Source organism: Panthera onca, chromosome D4, assembly GCF_046562875.1.
Source record: "Panthera onca isolate mPanOnc1 chromosome D4, mPanOnc1 haplotype 2, whole genome shotgun sequence".
Taxonomy (NCBI): Eukaryota; Metazoa; Chordata; class Mammalia; order Carnivora; family Felidae; genus Panthera; species Panthera onca.
In genome coordinates this window covers 19,220,408-19,244,998 of record NC_138351.1, presented here as the reverse complement: position 1 = coordinate 19,244,998, position 24,591 = coordinate 19,220,408, and the positions used below count along the sequence as shown (strand labels likewise).

At 42.2% G+C, this 24,591-nt stretch overlaps 1 protein-coding gene across 8 annotated transcripts in view; it reads left to right on the top strand.

Annotated features, from left to right (window-relative positions):
• Positions 1-24,591, top strand: part of PRUNE2 (prune homolog 2 with BCH domain) — a 270,970-nt gene that overhangs the window by 48,779 nt on the left and 197,600 nt on the right. For 6 of the 8 annotated variants that reach the window (XM_078436921.2, XM_078436919.2, XM_078436917.2 and 3 more), the window contains exons 2-4: positions 12,504-12,608; positions 17,043-17,245; positions 20,450-20,613. In XM_078436921.2, the coding sequence (XP_078293047.2) occupies positions 12,504-12,608; positions 17,043-17,245; positions 20,450-20,613 (472 nt within the window). Of the gene's footprint in view, positions 1-12,503; positions 12,609-17,042; positions 17,246-20,449; positions 20,614-24,591 lie in introns of those variants that run through there. The other 2 variants (XM_078436922.2, XM_078436924.2) reach the window with 2 other exon arrangements.

Here is a 24,591-nt window from a genome sequence, read left to right as displayed (position 1 = left end):
CCTGCTTGGGATTCTGTCTCTCTCTCTCTCTCTCTCTCTCCCTATATATATATATATATATATATATATATATATACACACATATATATATACACACATATATATATATATATATATATATATATATATCTCAAAATAAATAAACATTTGAAAAGAAAGTTTGAACACTCTGCTTTTTAATAGATACTGTCAAATTTTTCCCTCATTGGTTGTAGTATTCCTTACTACTGCCTACGGTCTAACTGACCATGGATGTTAACACTCTTAATTTTTTGCCAATCTGATAATCAAAAAATGCCATTTTCTTGTGGGTCTGATTTCCATTTTCATGACTACTGATGAGATTGACTTTCTTTTCGTATGTTCTTCTTCTTCAGTTAATTGCCCTCTAGTGGCGCCCTGGTGACTCAGTCCATTATGTGTCTGACTTTTGATTTCCGCTCAGGTCACGATCTCACAGTTTGTGAGTTCAAGCCCCGCATTAGGCTCTGTGCTGACAGCGTGGAGCCTGCTTGAGATTCTCTTTCCTTCTCTCTCTGCCCCTCCCCTGCTTGTGCTCGTGCTCTCTCTCTCTCTCTCTCTCAAAAATAAATAAACATTTTTAAAAAATTGTCCATTTATATCTTTTACTGATTATTCCATCGGTTTGTCTTTTTTCTAAATCAATGTGTGGGAACTCTTTGTATGGTTAGAAATACTGCCTTTTTAATGCCAAGAATTTTAAAATATTATGCAAATATCTCCTGCTCTATTATGTATCATTTATTATTCCTTTTTAAATACAAAATTGAGCTAGCTGAGTTATATGTTATATATATTATTGAGATATAATTGACATATAACATTGTTAGTTTCAATATTTGTAAATGTGTTTCCTGGGATGAGAACTTTCAGGATCTACTTTCTTAGTCGTATTGTTTTCTTTGGTGCCTTTTTCCTACCAAAATTTCACTGCTTTTAAATACACTAACTCTTGACACATTCAACACTTTAGATTCAAATTTAAGTTGCATTAGCATTTTTACCTGAGGCTTATTACAAAACAGAAGAGTAAATGCACTCCAGCTAAGAGCTAAGAGACCAAGACAGGGTCTGACCTGTGTTATTACAACATTTTCAGAAAACACATTTTCCTTTTTTTGAGGAAAATATGGTACCGACTGTATCATTGCTCTTTAGTGCTTGAAATGATGATGCCACATTAAATAATGCATGCTTATTGCATCCTTAATGCAATTTATTGCCCTATAGATGCCCCGAACCACAGGACAAAATAATATCTTATGGATGCTGCCAGAGTTGAATATGTTAATAATATTTTAATAGTTTGTTTGTCAATGAGAGTAGGATAAACATCCTCAAAGATATGCAGAGGGAAAGTTCATATGAAGACAATAATGTTTAGTGTCCATATAAAACAATTGATATGAAACACTCAAAATCTTAATAAGTGCAAATTAACTTTACATGCTTAGATACAGAGTTGCAGGTTTAAAAATCAGGTGTGTCTATATAAATTTCTACAACCCTTCTGGTAAGCATTAAAACACTTAACATTCACGGGCGCCTGGGTGGCTCATCCGTTGAGCGTCCAACTTCGGCTCAGGTCATGATCTCACGGTTTGTGGGTTCAATCCCGGCGTTTGACTCTGCGCTGGCAGCTTGGAGCCTGCTTCAGATTCTGTCTCCCTCTCTCTCGTTGCTCCTCCCCTGCTGGTGAGTGTGTGTATGTGCACGCACGCGCTCTCTCTCTCTCTCTCTTTCAATAGTGAAAACACACACACACACACACACACACACACACACACACACACACACACTTATATTCGTTGACCCAGAAGTGTCAAATTCAGGAGTTTATCCTGAAGAAATAACAGGATGAGCACAAAAATAGCTTACAAATATTCCCTGCATTCTTATTTATATTATAAAAAATTAAAATAACTTAATTCTGCAACAGTAGGGGATTGACTAAATATAATTATCCTTATTAAAGAATAGTCTATCCGCTAAATGCCATCATTCATTCATTCATTTATTTTTTTCTGTAGTTATTGAGCACCACTGTATGCAAAAGCAATAGGTTGGCAACTGGTGTTACAAAAGCAAACACGTATTCTCCCTGGTCATCACAACATTTATATTTCAGAATTTTAGAAGAATAACCTAAATGTTGTTAAAAAAAAGAAAAAGAGAGGCTAGGGGCACCGGGTGGCTAAGTGGGTTACATGTCCAACTTCGGTTCATGTCATGGTCTCATGGTTCGTGAGTTCGAGCCCAGAGTTGAGCTTTGTGCTGACAGCTTTGGACCCTCTGTCTCCCACTCTGTTTGCCTCTCTCCTGCTCACTCTCTCTCTCTTTCTCAAAACTAACACTTAAAAAAAGGAGTGTGCAAAATATTATGTGTAATATGATCACAGTACTACAGAAGAGAGCACTCATAAAAATATAGAGAAAGGTTGGAAGGGGTTCGCTAAATGTTCATAGTGATTACTTTGGGTCTTAAGGGTTTATTTCTTTGTGTCTCTATATTTTCCAAATGTTTTATAAAGAGTATATTTTCAGGGAGCCTGGGCGGCTCAGTCAATTAAGCATCTGACTTCGGCTCAGGTCATGATCTCATGGTTTGTGACTTAGAGCCCCCCATTGGGCTCTGTGCTGACAGCTCCGAGCCTGGAGCCTGCTTCGGATTCTGGGTCTCCCCCTTTCTCTGCCTCTCGCCTGCTCACCTCTGTGTCTTTGTCTCTCAAAAATACATAAACATTAAAAAAATATTTTATACAGTAATTAATATTACTATGAGAGTATGAATTAACTGTAAATTTGACAGAATAAGTTAACCTTTGGTGACATGGGTGTAGTTTCTATACATGTGTAGCAGGGGTGTTCTTTTTCTTTTTCTTTTTTTTTTTTACACTTTAAAAAACACATATTTTTTAAGTTTATTTATTTTGAGAGAGAGAGAGAAAGAGTGTGTGTGTGTGTGTGTGTGTGTGTGTGCATGGGGGAGGGGCAGAGAGAGAAGGAGAGAGAGATTCCCAAGCAGACTCTGTGCTGTCAGTGTGGAGCCCGATGTAGGGCTTGATCCCACGAACCATGATATCCTGACCTGAGCTGAAATCAAGAGTCGGACATTTAATCAACTGAGCCACGCAGGCACTCCAGGGGTGTTCTTTTTCATTTGGTCTTTAAAACTCTGATAGTGCTTTGACAGCAACCATTTTGTAAAAGAAGCTCGTCGAAGCTTTCCCTAAAGTTCAGGTATCTGCTTGGTGGTTTTGAATTTTGGAATGACTCCAACCTGGAGGTCTGTCCGAGTCTGCTTGGGCTGCCATAACAAAATAACACAGACCGGGTGCCTTAAACAACAGAAATTTATTTCTTACAGCTCGGGAGGCTGGAAGTCCAAGATCAGGGTGCCAGCGTGGTTGAGTTCTTGTGAGGGCCTTCTTCTCCTGATCATCTCAAGAGAGAGAGAGATGGAGAGAGAGAGAGAGAGAGAGACAGAGGCAGAGAGACAGAGAGGCACAGAGAGAGACAGAAAGTGAGAGGGAGAGCTGGGAGAGAATGAGAACTCTCATCTGGAGGGCCCCACTCTCATGACTTCATTTAAACCTAATTGTTTCCCAAAAGCTCCATCCCCAAGTACCATCACATTGAGGGTTCAGGCTTGGAAATGGGAATTTGGGGGATACACAATTCAGTCTACAGTGAGGTCTAAGCCCACCAGTGGGGCACAGAGAGCGGAAGGTCAAAGGAGGCAAAGGGAAGGGTCATAGACCTGGATGCTGCTCATATGAGGCGAGGCAAAAATGACTACAGCTCTTGAGTCTGGAAAGGGGCAGGCTGAGTGATTCAGAGACGTGTAAAAGCACGGAGGGCAAACCTCTGGCACAAGACATCTGTTTCAACTAGAAGGAAGCGGCACCGAAATGGGAAATGGAAGAGCTGTCCCATCCAGTTGGTAGTAAATGTTTGGACACATTTCTCCCCAAAGTAGAATGGCTGGAAAATAATAACCTGTAGACAGTCTGTGTAGAGTAATTGCTATAGGGGCTCTTCGGGAAAGGTAAGAACTTGCGTGTTGGGGCGGGGGTGGGGGGGTGGATCATCCTTGACCTTGTATGGTTGAAGCTGTGGAAGAAAAATAATGGGGCCGCCCCCAAAACTGTCCTTGGAGGACATTGTCAGAAAGAGAATCTTGAATGAAAATATAAAAAATGAAATGCTGTAAGTAAATAACAATTCTGTCTCCCATTACTATTATGACCCAGAAGAAGTATATGAACCATATATATGAGGTCGCTCCTTTTGAGAACATTCTATGTTCAAGGTGGGCAACAAACAGGTTGAGGAAGAATGGATTCAGTTGAGAACGTGTCCAAAGCCCCAGTAAAAGGAGCCTGACCCCAAGGGGAACCGGGGACCCACATGGCCCACCCAAGAAAGAAGGGCCTCAGGCAATGCTTGGGTTTAGCTTCTGGGTCTCCCACTGCCTACCTACAATGGCCTCTGCATTTGACCATATAGCAGGAGGTGCAGGTGCATAGGATCTGAGCTATTTATAGCTGAATCTGCTCAGCGTGACTCCCAGCCCCTATTTTTCCCCAAATGAGAGATATTAAGAGAGAGTCTTCTCCAGCTTAGCAAAGAGAATCCTGAGGGGGAAAAATGATTGGGAAAACAGTGAGGGGAGAGGTTATAGGCAATATATACTTATCTGAATTGATTAGGTTTCAGTTTTATCAGTAAGTGAGACAAATTACCTCAAAATAATTTGAGTCTTCTCATTGAAAGCTTTTTGCGTCTTCCTAATCCCTTGGTTTATATTCATCTGGTACGTCACCAAGTAAATTAGGACACTTATGAGAAAATTGAATATAAAATGTCTGTGTCTCGAATTTGCAGATTCTGGTAAATGTTTTTGCTTTGAGACATGACCGGAGGTACAACTCTTGGAAGAAATTAATTATAGCCATTAGAATGAAACTAGAGTTGGGGCGCCTGGGTGGCGCAGTCGGTTAAGCGTCCGACTTCAGCCAGGTCACGATCTCGCGGTCCGTGAGTTTGAGCCCCGCGTCAGGCTCTGGGCTGATGGCTCGGAGCCTGGAGCCTGTTTCGATTCTGTGTCTCCCTCTCTCTCTGCCCCTCCCCCGTTCATGCTCTGTCTCTCTCTGTCCCAAAAATAAATAAAAAACGTTGAAAAAAAAAAATTAAAAAAAAAAAAAAAAAAAAAGAATGAAACTAGAGTAGATAGCCAGTGGAATAGAGTATCCTGTTTGCCGATATCAGGGAGATTCTTTTTTAAAAGGCACTTATGCTGATTCCAGAAATTTTATACACACATATGTGCTCATACAGTTGCAATCCTTGAGCTAAACAGAATAAAGATCTACAGTTTTGATCTTTGAGCAAGGTCCATAGCATACTAAGTGGATTCAAAAGGAAGCATCTAATATAGAGTGGGAATAGAATGTACCTTACTTTTGTCAAGTACATGTGTTAATATATATACAAGTTAAAAATGTGAATAATCAATAACTATTGAACTTTCAACAGTAGTTATCTTTGGCTTATTAATTTTCATTGTGTCTGCCTTTTTATAATTTCATGTATTTTCTTTTTTCTTAACCAGAAACATAAGCAAAGATAGAAAATAAAATACAAAGGTTTCAATCAGCAGGAAAAATCCCGGTGATCTAGGGACACGCACAGAGTGATAAGCATTTTTGTTTTTGTTTTTGTTTTTTGGACGGCTAGTGGATGCCACGTCCTTTATTCCCTCCAGCATCCTCTCCCTTTGACTTGCAAACTTTATCCGGGTAATGATAAGATTATGAGACATTCAGAAGGTGAGGAGTTATAGACGTTATCTTAAACCCAGGGCCGGTAGTAAAAGCATCTCATTTGTTTACCAAATGAACAAGGGACGTGACTTGTCTATCTCTGGCAGAGCTGATCTGGGGCCTTTGGAGGACCAGGTTACTCTGTGTCTTTGTTGCTCACTTGGCCGTGGTCCCTTTTGTATCCCCTCCTACCTGGCTCTCCTGATGATTGTGACTTATGTGGAGTTGGGGACCTTTGGGGTGACGAGCAGCATGTTAGTCTTTCTTCCACTCACCCTCTGAGTCCTCTCACTTAGAATCATGGCAGCCACAGGCATGTGGAGTCTCCTAGGGAGGAACCAGGGCCCTTTTCTGGACCACCCACAGGCAGCCTCCAGGCAGGGTGACCCCTCATTGACGTGGAATTAGAAGGAATTAAGGAAACACCAGCTCAACTGCCAACTGTTTTCTTTGCCTGGGTTTCTTTGGAGATAACTCTCGATAAATCGAGAACTTCTTGTTGTCTTGCTTTTTCATTTGTTGGTTAAGGATGAGGGCCTTAGAAATGTTTGTTGCTTCCGTGTGATAGGAAAGATGCTCTCCCAACTTCTGTGGGTTTTGTCTACAATGTTTTCAAAACACAATGCATTTCAGTTAATTATTTTTTGAAAACATTTGCATAGGATTTTTAAGAAAAGTGGGTCGAGGAGGATGGGTCTGAGAAATCATAACTGTGTTGCAAGGCTTGTTGACTAAATGTTAATAATGGGACTTTAAATGTGTCCGGTCATCAGTGGGAGCAGCTTCGTTTCTCAGCGGATATGGCTCTTAGAAAACTAATGGAGGATGAGAGACTCTTAAATACAGAGAACAAACTGAGGGTTGATGGGAGGGGGGTGGAGAGAGGGAAAACACAATGCATTTCAGTTAATTATTTTTGAAAACATTTTCATAGGCTTTTTAAGAAAAGTGGGTTGGAGGGGCACCGGGGTGCCTCTGTATTTAAGAGACTCTTAAATACAGAGAACAAACTGAGGGTTGATGGCAGGGAGGTGGCGGGGGGAGAGGGGAAAATGGGTGACGCGCATTGAGGAGGGCACTTATTGGGATGAGCACTGGGTGTTGTATGTAAGCGATGAACCACGGGAATCTATCCCCAAATCCAAGAGCACACTGTATACCCTGTATGTTAGCCAATTAGGCAATAAATAATATGTCTATAAAAAAAAACCCAAACTAATGGAGGGACTAGACTTCCATCAGGGCCCTAGAAGCCTTCTTTCTGATTGATTCTGTTTTCTGTGGGTGTGTTGGAAAAGTGCTTTTTTGCCTGACAAGTGCAATTCCCTTTAATGGTCAGTTGAGTCTTAATGCTTAGGCATTTTGCTGGCTTTGAAAAAGAGATAAGTAAACCTCATTAAGAAGGCTCATTTTAGTGTTGTATAGGATTACGCTTTGAAAGCATATCAAAATTGTGATCTCAAATACTGGCACGTTCAATATATTTTCTTTTATATGTTGATGAAGGAAAGATCTTGCCCATCTATTTGGAAGTGTAGATGACAAAGCAATATAGTATCTATTTCTACGCATAATCAGGATTCCATTCTGTGTTGGGCTTACGCCATATTGGGTATAGGCCTTAGCGATGAATCTTTTGTCTCCTGAGATTCTTTAATGCTTGGTGAACTTGTGTCAATACTAGGGAGTGGGTATTTACTTGCCAGATCTATTCACTCCTGGCTAGGAGTTTACGAAGTCACCTTCAGAAAATGTATGCACTAGGCAGTAAATATTTGTTGAACACGTTGGATATCCTCTCACCTCAGGGCCTTTGCCCTTGCTATTCTCCTGGCCTAAGATATCCTTAGGTCCCACTTCTTGGCTTCAGGTCTTTCTCAAATGTCACCTTTTCAAATGAGCCTCATCTCAGTGTACCCTGTTCCTCAAATTATTATCTAATTATCTGGTTCATCATATCTCCTTGCAGCTAATGCAAATGCCGTGAGAGCTGGGATTGTCGTCTGTTTGGTTTACTGCCGTATCGCACAAATAGATGTTTATTACTTGAATGACAGTAATTAATTTAATTGATAAAATTATCACTTTTACTTGGGCATAATTTATCTGCTTGTAAATAATGCAGATGCTAATTCGAACTGCATCAAGGGACGTAGATGTTAAGATCGGACATCTGTGAGTCTATGAATATGCAGAGATGTGAAATAGGCAAAGGTCCACAGACCTGCTCTGAGAGGTACGTGTACAGAGAGTATCACTGTGATCAAGTCAGTTCCCTGAAACTGCTGCCCCTGTAGATGGGGCCTTTGTCACAGAATAGACCAGAATAAGCCTCATAAGGAGCCCTGTTACCGTCCTCGGACGCCTGAAATCAATCCCCAGTCTTTTCTGCTGGGACTTGACCCCTATGCTTGCTCTGTTCACACTGCCAAGGTCATTTGTGCGGGGAAGCTTGAAAGTGGAGCCTGTTTTCTCTGGTTCTTGACCCCCAATTTGAGCAGCCAAATCCAACATGTTTCTTGAGCTCACCTTCTGATTGAGTTCACATAACTAATCTTATGTTTTATTCCTCTAAGCAGGCAGAAGTCTTTCTGAACATGGTTGCTCCAATCTCTAATTTTTGCTACACTTCAATTACATCTTAGTGGTTTTTGATAGGATTCATGCACTTAGGAACATCTGAGATTTTTTGAGGTTGAGCCTCTCACTCCTAAGGCTCATCGGCAGGCACCAAAGTTACCTCGATTGTGACGTTGCGTTTGTCTGCTCCAACATTTTCAGCCAACTCGAAATTTCTGGTCATCTTTTTGGACTATGGCATAATCCCTAGAAAGTCTCTTTAAAATGAAAGAATGGGGGGGGGGGGCGCCTGGGCGGCTCAGTCGGTTAAGCGTCCGACTTCGGCTCAGGTCACGATCTCGCGGCCCGTGAGTTCGAGCCCCGCGTCGGGCTCTGTGCTGACAGCTTGGAGCCTGGAGCCTGTTTCAGATTCCATGTCTCCCTCTTTCTCTCTCCTCCCCTGCTCATGCTCTGTCTCTCTCTTCTCAAAAATAAATAAACGTTAAAAAAAATTTTTTTAAGTGGAAGAATGGAGTTGCTTGTGGAGAAGCAGATTGGTCCCTGATAGCATGGGCTCCAGGTTGGCACACTTTGATGGAAGTGGGTGGGGTCGGGGGGAGGATAGTGTTGGAAGCTGGGACCTGGGGCATTGACCGCAGATAGCAGACATAAGCAAATGGCACTCAAAGAGGCCCTGAGTATGAAGGAGGTTAGTGTGAGAGAAGAAGGCAGGTCAGACAAGAAACAGGAGAGCATGAAAAGAGAGGCACGTGGCATCGAAAAGAACCCTCAAGATTCTGTCCCGGGACCTTCTATGGTCTGACCTGTGAGATGACGTGTACTTTTTTTTCCCCTTTAAACGGACAAGAACGAATAAATAATAATCTTCAAAGAGTCCTGAGTTGTGAGAATTGGTCCAACATGCTTTGGGTTCACAATCTTATTTAGTTTCTTTCAGTTTTTTCTTTTTAAGTAGTAATTGGCTCGGTCTTAGAAATAAACTGACACACAAATCTTCTTGGTTCCTCCATGTCTGGCATGCAAGTTGAGTGTTGAACAAAGAGCTGTACCTAGGAATTACCGAACCTAGACAAGAAAGCAGGTAGGTCAGCTTTGGGGTCATTTGGTGTGGTGCTATAAATGTCTGAAACCTTGCTATATTTAGAATGCATATTTAGAATGCATGTTCACTCATTTTGTAGATGAAGTCATTATGGCAGTGTGGGGTGGTTGGTGCAGGGCAGAGCAGAGGGCTCCGTGTACTGGGCCATGGGGTTTGGGAATGGTCCTGGCCCCATCACGGACTCCACTGACCTATAAAAAGTATTGTTAATCTTCTTGCTGTCTGCCTTACAAGATCTGAGAGGAGAAATGAGGTAATGTCTACTTAGACCTTCGAGTTTCTCGGAAGAACGGCTGTCTACGGTAATATGATTTCCTAATGCATTTGTTTGTGTTGTAATGGAGTATAATTCCATTTGCCTAAATTTCTGTAGGTACCTCTAGAACATCTGACAGTCTTGCACGGGAGAAGCAGTCCGGCTTTTAGATGAGAACTGGGCCTAGACTAGAATCCCCCAAGGGTACAAGTGAGCCAGCTTGTAATTTATGAAGTTAGGGGAAGGAAGCTGAGAGACGACGGAAGGGGGGTTAAAGTTGGTGGTGCTGGTGGGGCAGGGTGTTGTAATTATAATCAGAGAGTTTATATTGTATTTTCAAGTCATGTTGTTTTATTAAATATCATCATCTCAGTATCTTTGAAAAAATATAGGTTTATTTTAATTCAGCAATATTACATATTAGATGACTCGTCTGCAATATCGATACCGCTATTATTCTCTGTATTGACAGACTCTTTAAAACTTCCTTTGAGATTTTTAGTTTATTATGTTTCTCGGGCCACAGGCTGGTTGTTTACAAACTTGTTTCTGACTCTGACATCAGTAGGCCCGTGTCACCAATTACAATTGCATAGATTCATTTGTAAAGTACCTAGTAGGTTACCAAATAATGCCTTCTCTTTGTTTTGTAGAAAAAAGAATAAGTCTCTTTCTGGGAATCGTCGTGAGCAGTGTAATTTTTTATCTAGCCATTTTGAGCAGTACTGCGCTTGAGTTGGCTTTCTAGTCAGTCCTCAGGAGAGAAGTTAAAACAAAGGGTGAAAAGTGGGGGAAGCAGACATATGTGTCACCTCTGGCATACTATAAAGACGTTCATTTTGATTACAGTTATCATTATTGAACAGTTTTGTTGTAGCATTTTCTAGAAGCAGTCATTTCTTTGGCATTTCCAACCCAGTATTTCACAAGGAGGTCAGCCTTCTATAAAGGAGTTTCAAGTAACTATTACGTTAAACCAGGAAAGAAAACAATATGCCTTCTCTTCCAGAGACGTGACTGTATACATTTTTTAATAACAACTGATTTGTATTTTTAAAGCAATATTACTAACCATATTCCTTTCCTGGGGGGAGGAAAAGTGTTACACTTTCATTTGCTAAGTTATGGAATGTACTGTAGAGAGAACATTTCTTGACACCCAAAATGCGGCCTGAGAAAATAAATTACTACCGAATTGTGTATTGCGTGCCAAGAACATATGAAAAAAGTCACTGTCTCTCAAATTAAGAACATCTTATACAAGGAAATGACATAGAACACGCTACTCCTCCCTTATCCTTGGTTTCATGTCCCATGATTTCTATTACCTGCGGTCAACTGCAGGCCAAAAGCAGATGATCCTCTGACACGTGGTCAGAAGGTCAAGAGCGGCCTATGTCACGTGCCTACGTCATTCACCTCCTTCCTCTCACCACGTAGGCATTTTATCATCTCACACCATCACAAGAAGGGTGAGTACAGTACATGAAGATATTCAGAGAGAGGCCACATTCACACAACTTTTATTACAGTATAGTGCTGTAATTGTTCTATTTTATTATTGTTGTTGTTAATCTCTTACGAGGCCTAATTTATAAACTTTATTCATAGGTATGTACGTACAAGAAAAAACAGAGTATATATAGGGTTCAGTATTATCAGCAGTTCTGGGCATCCACTGGGGCTCCTGGAATGTATCCTTTGCAGATAAATGGGGGGCCGCTATACTATGGAACTTCCCTTTGGACTAAAATCTTTTACTAAAAAATTATGACTCAGAGATACAATTCATATCAAGTTAGACTGTGATAATGTTTTTTTACATTTTTTTAATGTTTATTTTTGAGAGAGAGAGAGAGAGAGAGAGAGCGAGCATGAATGGGGGGAGGGGCAGAGAGAGAGGGAGACACAGAATCCGAAGCAGGCTCCAGGCTCTGAGCTGTCAGCACAGAGCCTGATGCGGAGCTCGAACCCACGAACTGTAAGATCATAACCTGAGCTGAAGTTGGATGCTTAACCGACTGAGCCACCCATGTGCCCCAGGCTGTGATAATGTTAATGAAACCACACTTCTGTTGGAAGAGGTCATCTAGAGGACGTGACTGTTGGCTGACCCCTGAGCTACACCTGGGCTGTTGGAGGCTCCTCACCCTCTCCCCTGTCCTTGGAATGTATGTTCTGCCCACCGTTCCCACCATGGGAGCTGCTCCAAGGATGCAGCCTTGAGAGAGTAATGTGGTGTTGAGACCACACATGACTGAGCCCAGTTACGGCCTCTATAAAATTTTAAAAATTCTGGCAGGTGGACGTGAAGATCTACCCATCTTGCAGGTGCCCAAGACAAGCCTTGGAAATAAGTCTCCTTGTTTATTAAACTACCGCCTGCCAAACTTGAAGTGGTCCCGCCTCTTCCTTTGGTCTCTCCCTGCCCTTCACGCGTGGAGGCCAGAGGCAGAGGTCACCTGGGGAGGCTCCTGAGGTGGTGAGCTCACAATTTTCTGTTCCTGAACCGTGCGCTACAATTTGAGCATTTCCGAATTTGAAACCGTGTTGTGCAATCTTATGTCCTCCTGTAAAACTTCATCATAAACTTAGGAATTGTTGCAATTGTGCGTGACTATAGCCAAGGCCTACCTTTGAAAAAAAGATGGAAAACTGTCCTTTTTGTATCGATCTGTTGCACGTCAAATTGTGATGTTTTGTTTGCTATGTGTTTCAGAATCGAAGCAAACGCTTGGAGAAGGTCCATGTGGTTATTGGACATAAATCGTGTGAGTTGGATTCTCTCATTTCCGCCTTCACGTACGCTTACTTTCTAGACAAGGTGAGGGGAAAGAAGACTGTGCTTTTTATATGTGAATTATGATATAACTTCCAAGGGCAAACATTTTCGGGAAAAACGAGGAACCTATTCACTTCCATTTTCACGTTCTGGTTTATTGTTGCCGAGAATAATGTATTATGATTCATTAAACAACAAATACTTACTGGTCACCTACAGTGCGTTAGGTAGGGTCTAGTTGTTTCTTATCGACTCCCTCATAAGACATTTCAATAAGGTCACAGTTTCCAAATTTTTAAAAATAGATGATAGTTGTTTACTTTCATGGGAATTCAGAGAACTAACAAAAGTAAGGGTCAGAATTTCTTGTTTTCCTTTATCACAGCTTGTTGGTTAGTCTTGCCCTTGGGAATAGAGAAGTAAGTGCAGAATAACCTGTGTGAACATTACATGCAATTCGGAACCAATTGGCTGGAATTTTCAGTAACAGAGGTGTTACATGTCGCATCTATATTCTGTTCTTGCCCGTTAGCCCTGACTTTGTACAGCAAGGTCATTCTCAGTTAGTGATGATCTCCCTTGAGTGAGAGTCTTTGTATTCTGTGCAAAGTCTATAACCTCCCTACAGAGGTGGAAAAGACCTATTAACAAATTGTTTTAAAATTGCCATTTCATAAAATTCATCAGCCCGTGATAATGCGTCACCTCAAAGCCTAAAAAAGTACATTATGAGTATCTTGATGCGGTTTCCAATTTCACAGAATTTTTAATTTTCCAGAGTCTGATTTGTTTTATTCCAATTTTGTTTGGATTCTTGGCTCTGAGAGTATGCATAGCTGATCTCGGGTGATTTAAATTCACATGAAACCTAGTCTTCTAGAGTGAGCTGTGGGCGGCAAGAATGACTTAGGGCAGCAGCTGACAAGAGAGCCAGGTAAAATATTCTGATCTCTGCATATGGACTTTGTATCAAATTTATCTTAAAATTTGTTGAACGTGGGGCGCCTGGGTGGCTCAGTCGGTTAAGCATCCGACTTCAGCTCAGGTCATGATCTTACAGTTCGTGAGTTCGGGCCCCGCGTCGGGCTCTGTGCTGACACCTCAGAGCCTGGAGCCTGCTTCGGATTCTGTGTCTCCCTCTCTCTCTGCTCCTCCCCTGTTCATGCTCTGTCTCCCCCCTTCTCTCTCAAAAAAACAACAAACATTAAAAAATATTAAACTTTGTTGAACTTTACAAGGGAGATTAATTGGTATAAGGAGATAAACATGCCTATGTGAAGAAATGCATGTTAAATACTTAATCCTATTAACTGGACTTTTTGACTCCTAGAAAACAAATGCCGCTTGTCTCGAGAACATAGAGTTGACTGAACAAGACTGGTCTTTAGAAAGATAGTGGTGTGGACTCTTAAGGAAATTATATAACACCACCACCCCCACCAACTCCAATGTCTTGAATGGATATAACACGCAACCAAAGGAGTGAGAAAGTGGTTGTGATAGATAAAATGGGTAAAGAGATGTATGGCCTCTTTTCTCCTTCTAAGGCTCAGCATGGGGACAAATACGGAGTAACTGGAGGGTCACATACTGGAATTTGTTATATTTCTGTGCCTTCCTCTTAGTTTACTGGCCCTGCCCCCTACCAAAGGTCTGCATCTCCATTTGAATTTTCTTCTGAGAACGTGGCTACTTCCTCTGAGAGTATAAACGTGGAATAAATGCAGAGCTTTGCAGCTTCCCATGTATGACTCTATTTAAATACTTTTCCTTCTGGTAGGTAAGCCCCATTCTACAGATGGGTTAGACTGAGCTTCAGAAAGAAAAATGGCATTCTCCAAGTCACCCAGCAGAGGTTGGGGGGCTAGAAACCTTCTTCTGGTCCTAGCCTCCAAAAAGATCCTGCCAGGATAGGCTCAGGCCACATGTGCTTGACTCAAGTTTCAGTATCAGGAGTTAGAGATAACTCAGTCAACTAATTAGGAAAAGTAAATTTCTATACATAAATTTCTTTTTTTTTTAATATGAAATTTTTTGTCAAATTGGTCTCCATACCACACCCAGTGCTCATCTCAACAGGTGCCCTCCTCAATGCCCATCACCCACCCTCCTCTCCCTCCCACCCCCATCAACTCTCAGTTTATTCTCAGTTTTTAAGAGTCTCTTACGGTTTGGCTCTCTCCCTCTCTAACTTTTTTTTTCCTTCCCCTCCCCCATGGTCTTCTGTTAACTTTCTCAGGATCCACATAAGAGTGAAAACATATGGTATCTGTCTTTCTCTGTATGACTTCTTTCACTTAGCATAACACTCTCCAGTTCCATCCACGTTGCTACAAAAGGCCATTATTTCATTCTTTCTCATTGCCACGTAGTATTCCATTGTGTGTATAAACCACAATTTCTTTATCCATTCATCAGTTGATGGACATTTAGGCTCTTTCCATAATTTGGCTATTGTTGTAAGTGCTGCTATAAACATTGGGGTACAAATGCCCCTATGCATCAGTACTCCTGTATCCCTTAGGTAAATTCCTAGCAGTGCTATTGCTGGGTCATAGGGTAGATCTATTTTTAATTTTTTGAGGAACCTCCACACTGTTTCCCAGAGCGGCTGCACCAGTTTGCATTCCCACCAACAGTGCAAGGGGGTTCCCGTTTCTCCACATCCTCGCCAGCATCTATAGTCTCCTGATTTGTTCATTTTAGCCACTCTGACTGGTGTGAGTTGGTATCTCAGTGTGGTTTTGATTTGGCTATACATAAATTTCTAATGATTATTGCCCAACTGTGATTCAGGATTAGCCTGACAGTTAAAAGAAAAAGCACTTTGTTGGAATGGCTTTGTGCTTTATATACTATAGCAATGGGTGATTCATTTATTTCACTCAACAAACAAGTATTAAACGCCTACTATGTGCCAGATTGTTTTATGCACTAGGAAACATGACTGAACAAAAAAGACAAAAATCGCTGCCTTGTTAATGCCAGGAAAGGAGATAGATGACAAAGATATTAAAATTGTGTAATAAGCACTATGCTTTGACAGAGCTGGTGATGATGTGAAAACAAAGGCCATTTACTTTATGCAAAAATTCAGTGTTACCAAACCCCACCTTCTCTCAGGGATATTTGGGGTTTATTGCTGTGCAGTCATAGTAATTTTTCAAAGAACCTTTATTTTTAAAAAATTCCTATAGAAAAGTATGTGAATCTGAAATTCTCCAACTCCTACCGTCTCCTGTTTCCCCTTCTTACCACAATTTTTTAAAACATTTTTTTAACTTTATTTATTTATTTAGAGAGAGAGAGCGCATGCACTTGAGCACAGGTAGGGGAGGGGCAGAGAGAGAGGAAGACAGAGAATCCCAAGCAGACTCCGTGCTGTCAGCATAGAGCCTGACATGGGGCTCAAACCCACGAACCGCGAGATCATGACCTGAGCCGATATCAAGAGTTGGGTGGTTGACGGACTGAGCCAACCAGGCACCCCCACCCAACAATTTTTTAATAACAAGTTTGTTAATATGTGATTTTTTTTTTCTAATATAAGAAATGAACAGAGATCTCAATCTGGTAGTGTGTAGGCCAACTCTGGCTCATAAATGAGTTTTTGTTAACCTCCATAGTGTTTTTAATTTAGAAAAATTAATTGTAACAAACATCGTAGATAACAGCCTCAGATCTAGATTTCCAGCTTTTCTTAATTGAAAGATTCTTATCCTGAAAACACCTGAAATTTTTGCATGTAAACCATTGGCTGGAGCTCAATGGCAGGCATCCCATGTACATGGGACGTACATGCCTTTCTGTATCACACAGTCCTCATCCGCCCTGCAGTAATCATTCTTTTTTTTTTTTTTAATTTTTTTTTTTTTAACGTTTATTTATTTTTGAGACAGAGAGAGACAGAGCATGAACAGGGGAGGGTCAGAGAGAGGGAGACACAGAATCTGAAACAGGCTCCAGGCTCTGAGCGGTCAGCACAGAGCCTGACGCGGGGCTTGAACTCACGAACCGCGAGATCATGACCTGAGCCGAAGTCAGCCGCTTAACCGACTGAGCCACCCAGGCGACCCCCTGCAGTAATCATTCTGATTTTCTGCTAATTCCATAAAGACCTATGAATTTGTTTCCCCTGAAAAGGAGAGTGTGTGTGTGTGTGTGTGTGTGCGTGTGTGTGCGCATATACATATTTTTAATCGTGGAGATGTTGAAATGAGACATAAGATATTTAAAATAAGGCACGAGAGGTTTCATGGAGAGTAACAAGTGTTTACAAAATATTAGGGGCCATTTGCCTGTAGATACTGCTCTACTAATTGGGTTCGGGAAGAATCGATTTTGAATGTCATCCGGGTTAGTGAGGCCAAAAGACTTTCGTTCGCTTTACAATTACCCTCGGGCGTGTAAAACACGGAGTTGTGCTTTGTCTCCTCTCGCTGTTGTCAGTGATTCAGCCAACTTTCTTCTCGGTAGGTCAGTCCACCTGGAGTTCTCTGTTTGCCAGTGCTGAACATACCAAGAACTGAATTCAATTACTTCACTGAGACGAGGTTTATTCTAGAAGAGCTGAACATCTCTGAATCGTTCCACATATTCCGAGATGAAATTAATCTGCATCAGCTAAATGATGAAGGGAAGTTATCTATAACGCTCGTTGGCAGCAATGTGCTGGCGAGGTAAGGCTCTGGAGGTAAGGCCTTTAACCAAGGCCCTTATGGGAAAAGTACCACCTCATTCAGGACTTTTGTGGCTTAGGGAGATGCATTAAAGGCAGAGGACATCGGAAGAAAAAGAATATTTTTTGTTCTCTTACGGCAAACTTTGGGCCATGCCAGCTCTCTGTTTTGGCCTTTGCATTTCAAATATGATATCTCTGAGTGGAAAGTTCTTGGAGAATTGACCAAAGTTATAATTTTGAACAATCTGAAACAGTTTGTTAAAGCAACACAACAGTCCTATGTACTGATGCTGTAAATGTGTAATGAAAACTGAAATTACATGCTAACTAAAACCGAAACGTTCTCAAGAAAGACATCTCAGTGGTGAAGTGAAAACTTGTAGAGAACAGCTGTGAAAGTCATTTGATCATTGGCTCTTTCATTCATGCCATTTTATACTATAAGAGCGGGATGGATTTTTGAAAGTCCGTGCAGTTCAAACTTGTTATTTTATGGACAAGAAATCTGAGACCCACTGTTGCAAATGACTCGTCCAGGGTACCACATGAAGTTAGTAGAACAGTTTGGATTCAATGTGGGTCTTCTGCCTCCTTCAGTACGTACTTAGGAGTTGCTAACTAGTGCAAGAATCTCAAGGTACGTAAAGAGGAATGAGACAAATTGTCTACCTTCAAGGACTTTCCAACCCAGCCCAAAAATGCCCTTTTTTTTCAATCTTAAAAATTTTTTTTAAATCTGTATTTATTTTTGAGAGAGAGAGACAGAGCACGAGCAGGGGAGGGGCAGAGAGAGAGGGAGACACAGAATGTGAAGCAGGCTCTAGGCTCCGAGCTGTTAGCACAGAGCCTGATATGGGGCTCAAACCCACAAATCATGAGATCATGACCTGGACCAAAGTCGGAGGCTTGAGGCTTAACCGACTGAGCCACCCACACACCCATAAAAATTTTTTAAATGTTTTATTCAATTTTGGGGGGGGGGGTGGAGAGAGACAGAGACAGAGAGTGAGTGGGGGAGGGGCAGAGAGAGAGGGAAACACAGAATCCGAAACAGGCTCCAGGCTGTCAGCACAGAGCCTGACACGGGGCTCGAACTCAGGGACCGCGAGATCATGACCTGAGCCGAAGTCGGACGCTTAACCGACTGAGCCACCCAGGCGCCCCCAGAGATGCCCTTTTGATAAGCTCTGTAGTGCTATTGAATGAAGAGTCACTAGTAAATACCTCAGTGGTTTGAGACAGGAGGTTTTTTTTGCACACTTTGCCAATTTGCTGATGGTTTAGGACCATAACCAGTGGATATTGATGTTAGTGTGCATGAAATAAGAACTTGTACTAATATCTAATTTTTTATTTAACTTTTTTTTTAAATTAAAAAAAAAATTTTTTTTAACGTTTATTTATTTTTGAGACAGAGAGAGACAGAGCATGAATGGGGGAGGGGCAGAGAGAGAGGGAGACACAGAATCGGAAGCAGGCTCCAGGCTCTGAGCCATCAGCCCAGAGCCCGACGCGGGGCTCGAACTCACGGACCGCGAGATCGTGACCCGGGCTGAAGTCGGACGCTTAACCGACTGAGCCACCCAGGCGCCCCTATTTAACTCTTTTTAGGAAGCATATTTAGGTACGAGTACATTGACCTGCCTGTCATGCAGTTCATTCAGCTCAAAAGAGTTTTGAAAACAGTCTGCTCGCGTGAGGCTGTTTTTATCCCCATGCCGCTTGAAACACAAACTCTTTTGCCTATTTATTAATCAGTTGTTGGCTAGGAGTTACCGGGAGGTTATCTGACTGACTTCAATGATCAGTGTTCGGGATGATCACCTCCTTGACTCAATTTATGTGCTCACTTTTACAAACCAATTCATGTGAATAAATATGGATAAAGGCAGTGCAAGAAGCTAAAGAAATCTTGGGAAGTCAGAATCTTTGGAAGAGTTTTGTTCCCAATGAAAACTGAAAAACTGCTGGTTTGGGGGCTGACACTGTGAACTTGAGCTTCAGGACTATTTATGAAACAGAACGCTTTCCAAAATTGAGATCTTTATTTCCTTCATTCCCACTCATTTGTCTCTGGCAGACGGAAAGACCAACGTCAGCCTTATTCACCTCTTTCTTTCTGCCTTTGATAAAGCCAACTCATCTCACATGTGAAGAATGACATTGGGGGGGTGGTGCGCCTGGGTGGCTCAGTCAGTTAAGCGTCTGACTTCGGCTCAGGTCATGATCTCATGGTTCTTGAGTTCGAGCCCTGTCCGGGCCCTGTGCTGACAGCTCAGAGCCTGGTGCCTGCTTTGGATTCTGTGTCTCCCTCTCTCTCTGCCCTTGCCCCACTCGCACTCTGTCTCTCTCCAAAATAAATAAACACTAAAAAATAATTTAAAAAAATTAAAAAAAAAAAAAGGATGATGGTGGAAGTAAATAAGCCCGTGGTCATTTGTCTCCAGCACTGTGACCAGATATGCAAGCTCTGAAACCACATCAGGGTTCAAACACAAGCTAGTCTGCTTATAAGCTTTGTGACCTTGGACAAATTTCGTAACCGCTTTGTGCCTCTGTTTCCCCATTTTTAACTTTTTAAAATGTGTATTTATTTATTCATTTTAGAGGGAGAGAGAGCGCACATGCCAGGGAGAGAGGCAGAGGGAGAGAGAGAGAATCTTAGGCAGGATAGATGCTCAGCATGGAGCCTGACGTGGGGCTTGATCCCACGACCTTGGCATCGTTACCTGAGCCGAAATCAGGAGTTGGATGCTCAACCGACTGACTCACCCATGTGCCCCTGTTTCCTCATGTTAAAAATGAGGGTTTCACTAGAACCCATTTCATAGGGTCATCGTGTAGAAGACTTGGTGACATTCCTTCTGGCCTGATAATGGTGTCTGGCCTGCAGGGGAAGCTCAGTAAATGGCAGCCATTATTATTACTATTACTATTACTATTATGATTTATTATTATTTTTCAACAGCAAAACAAGAGACAAGTGCTACGGCATGAGGGGCTACGACTAAGCCTTTCGGGGCGGGGGGGTGGTAATTAGGTAATATGGAAAGTGAAGCATAGGCTAAAGGTCACGTGAGCTTCCTCATCTTTTTGGCCGTTGAGAGGAAGTCTTTTGTGTGAGAGCAGAGATTAAATACTTCCAGAAAGTAAGACGATGTGCCATATCCCTTTCCTTTCCTCTCCGCCATTTGCTTTACAGCGAGGACCAAACTTTAGAATCAGCGGTTGTCAAAGTCATTAATCCGGTGGAGCAGAGTGATGGCGGCCTTGAGTTCCGAGAGTCTTCCTCTTCCCTTGTGGTGAAAGAGATTCTCCGGGAGGCTCCTGAGCTCATCACCGAGCAGCTGGCTCATCTCCTCAGAGGTGAGAGATGGCTCTTTCTATTAAATACTGGAAGGCTTAATGGAGTGTTTCTCGACTTGCTCATGCAGAATGAGTGTGATCCATTCTTGGCTTAACAACCCCTTTAAAGACCGCGGGAAGCTTCATCAGGGAAGCGGGGAGTAAAGAGTTTGTTAAAGAGTAGCATTACACTGAATATTAACAATGTGCGTTTAAAAATAGGCATGAAGGGTCTTTGCTGTTTCACTATTAACTGGAACTGCCTCACCTCTGTTGGGGAGCCAGAATGGCTCCTCTGGCCGTCCAGAGCTTCCAGAGGCGGTTCTGGTCCCACAGCAGTGTGACTCAGGCCAGAATCCACTCCTCACATCGAAATATCTCCTGGTACCGACAGAAGCTTGGTTTGCGGAACACTGCTTGGATGACAAAATAAACACGTTTGAATTTGGTGATTTTGTGTCAGGACTTTTACAGTCTCTTTACCACCTCATTGGCATTGTAATATTTTCCGTCTTAACTTCGCCTCCTTTAAACACTGTGTTCCCAGCACACCATCGTCAATTACCTTTTTTAATCTTTCTTTTTTTTAAAAAAAATGTTTTTTAATGTTTTTATTTATTTTTGAAGGAGAGAGAGAGAGAGAGAGACTGAGCATGAGCTGGGGAGGGGCAGACAGAAAGGGAGACACAGAATCCGAAGCAGGCTCCAGGCTCTGAGCTGTCAGCACAGAGCCCGACGCGGGGCTCGAACCCACAAACTGTGAGACTGAGCCGAAGCCGGACGCTCAACTGACTGAGCCACCCAGGCGCCCCTACCTTTTTTAATCTTTCTTTTACACTCACGGAGCCCGCCACTTCCAAAAAGTGCTTTCTAACCTGGAAATTGTTAGTTGACTTTGGTGGCCCAAAATTACCACAAAAATACATTAGTGTCTACGTAGGACAGCTTTGGGTGTTGTATAAAGCTTTTTTTTTTTCTTTCAATAATCCATCTTGAACATGGTAGACAGATTTTTCTCGGAAGTATTTAACACAAGAAAGTGAAAAACAGTGATTAACAGACTGAAAGAATTTTTTAAAAAGGAAGGAGAAGACCAAGAAAATGTTGATGCCACTGTTTTTTTTTTTTTTTAAATTTTTTAAGTTTATTTATTTATTTTGAAAGAGAGAGAGAATCCCAAGCAGACTCTGCACTAACGGTGTGGAGGCCGATGCGGGGCTTGAACTCACAAACCATGAGATCATGTCCTGAGCCGAAATCAAGAGTCAGATGCTTACCACTTGTTATCCACCCAGACGCCCCTGAAGCTAGTCTTTTGAGGACACTTTCCTTCTCTTCCTGTCTCTTCCACAATGTGGAGAGGAAAATATCCAAGTTTTGTGACTCCTGTAAATATTTTACAACTAATGGCCCCAGTAAACCTGTTTTAAATATTTTTCTGACAATGGACATCTGTAAAAATGCTCTGTGGGAAACCGTGCCCCCAACTAAACCAAGTAACTATGATCATTTATCTCTGTGACAGAGCAGAAGGAAAATAAAGGTAATTGGGGATCCCAGCCACGAGGGAAGTTGTTTAGCAGTGCAAATGATCAAACACGAGAGAGTCGTTTGTTTCAATTTCTTGCAAACTAAGAAGCTTGGTTTATTGTTCAAAAAATACGTGTGTTATTTAGTCGGAACGAAAGGCAGTTGGTCCACAAATTGCTCATCATCTTGCTTTTCTGTAAATAGTAAAAACAGATCAAACTGCGATACTGTGATACGTTGGCACAGAGGTATGATTTTGTTGTTGACGTTGATAATAATGATGCTATGGAGATTTAGGGAATTAGAAGGGATGCAGACCCCTTTTATGAGTTATGTTGGTCTTAGTTGGCAGAGCTATCGAGAATTAGAGGTGTGGTAAAGGACCTTGGTTCTTCTTCTCATTGGAGGTTTTCCATAAGGTTGGCCTTGAAGTGGCCTTAGGAAGTTGGCAGAATGGGACATCACTTCCTTGCTGCCTGGACACTGGGATGTAAGAGGAGGAAGTGCCTCTATGTGCAAAGACTGCAATGCAATGTGTCATGAGAGAGTCCAGAGTCCCTACGCCCGGAAGGTGGCTTCATACTGTGGAAAGAAGGCTCTGGAGACCTTTGGCCAAAGTGTGCATGTGGACGTGGATGTACACAGGTGGAGGGGTGATGGAATATCAGTCTTTAGTAGGCGTCAGAAGGGAATCGAGTCAAATTTTGTTACATTCACTCAACTCAAAGTTCGATTTCATGGTCTTCTGATCATGCATTAACACCAAACCCAATGGGAGGTATTTATTGTCTATAAATAATGTTAGCATTCCTTATTTTCATAACATGGATAGTTCTCTTTCCAAAAGGTTGTCTCTATACACAGCTGTTATTTTATATTTTGGGGTGCTCAAAATAACCATTAACTTGACACACATTTCTAGAATGTATTTATGCGTTCTTCTACGTCTGGAAGGAACATAAAATTTCTATGCACACCTTGCCATCAAGATTTTTGAAAACTGTTTCCAGATGTCGTGAGACTAAATATTTATGGCTGAGACTTGGAAGAGTCTTTAAAAATATCCTAATTAGACCTCTTTGGAGGATATATTATTATAAACTTTATACTAACCCCCCCCCCCCGAATTTAGCATGAAAAAAATACTTGGTTAATTTGATTATTCTTTGCCTTTCATTCCTGTGGTCATATCCTAGAACACACCATGCTGAGGCACCGTGGTACGCTGTAAACGGATTTCAGTTGAGTCAGGATATTGATCTCCTCATCCTTGGAGGACCCTCAGTATGCCTCTTAGCCCACTAGGCTGGAGAAAACATGGTAATTTTCAGAGTGTTCCTTAACGTGCAAGAGGTCGGGCCTACTCTTCCTTAGCCTTGCTTGGTAAACTCCTCTTCTGCTCAACCTTGAAATATGGCAGCGCCCTCGAACTTCATCCTGGGACATTTTTTCTGTATATTATCCTTTTATCTAAAGCTTCCCTTTAAGTTCCCATTAGTTAACATCCAGCGTAATATTAGTTTCAGGTGTACAATATTGTGATTCGTGGCTTCCATTCGTCACCCGGTGCTCGTTACAACAGGTGCCCTGCTTAATCCCCATCACCTTTTCCACCCATTGCCCACCCCTCCCCTCAGGCAACCGTCAGTTTGTTCTCTAGTGTTAGGAGTCTGTTTCTTGTCTATACAGTATCCTTGAGTGACCTCATTTCCTTCTGAGATTTTAGATCTCTCTTTAACATTCCAGGTTCATCTCCGGTGCCCGTGTGAGATCTTCGCATGCATGTCTCACTAGCACCACCACCTTGACACGGCTGTGATGGACCCCGTTAGCTCCCTGTACCTCCAAGCCTGCTTTTATCCCGGCCTCCCCGTGTCAGTAAAAGGCCCCGCCGACCCACCACCCGTTACTCAAGCCACAGGCGAGGCGTTATATTTGATTCTTTCCTTTACCTTTCTCACCATCCCCAAGCCCCGCAGTCTGCAACTTGACATCTCCCCTGCCTGCTCTGATATCCTCTCGTGCGTTTCAACCTTTCTTTTCCCATCGCGTGTTCCGGGGACAGGGGCTTTTTCAGATACGCCAAACTCTTTCCACTCTTGAGGATCTATACAAACTGTGCCTTCCTTCTGGAACGCTTATTTCTGTCTGTCTCCTAATCTTTCTGTCTATCACGGCTTTCTTCCTCCCTTTTGCTCCCTCACTCCGGAATGCAAGCTTCATGAGAAAGGAGACCTAATGTGTTTTGTTCACTGCTCCCCTGATGTGTCTCTGCCGCCTCAGGAAGTACTGTCGTTAAGAGGCATTGTGCACCATTGTGTATATACTTTCTACTTTTTTAACGTTTGTTTTGAGAGAGAGAGATGTGGGCGGTGGAGGGAGGGAGAGAGAATCCCAAGCAGGCCCCCCGCCGTCAGCGTGGAGCCCGATGTGGGGCTCGATTCCATGAACCGTGAGATCGTGACCTGA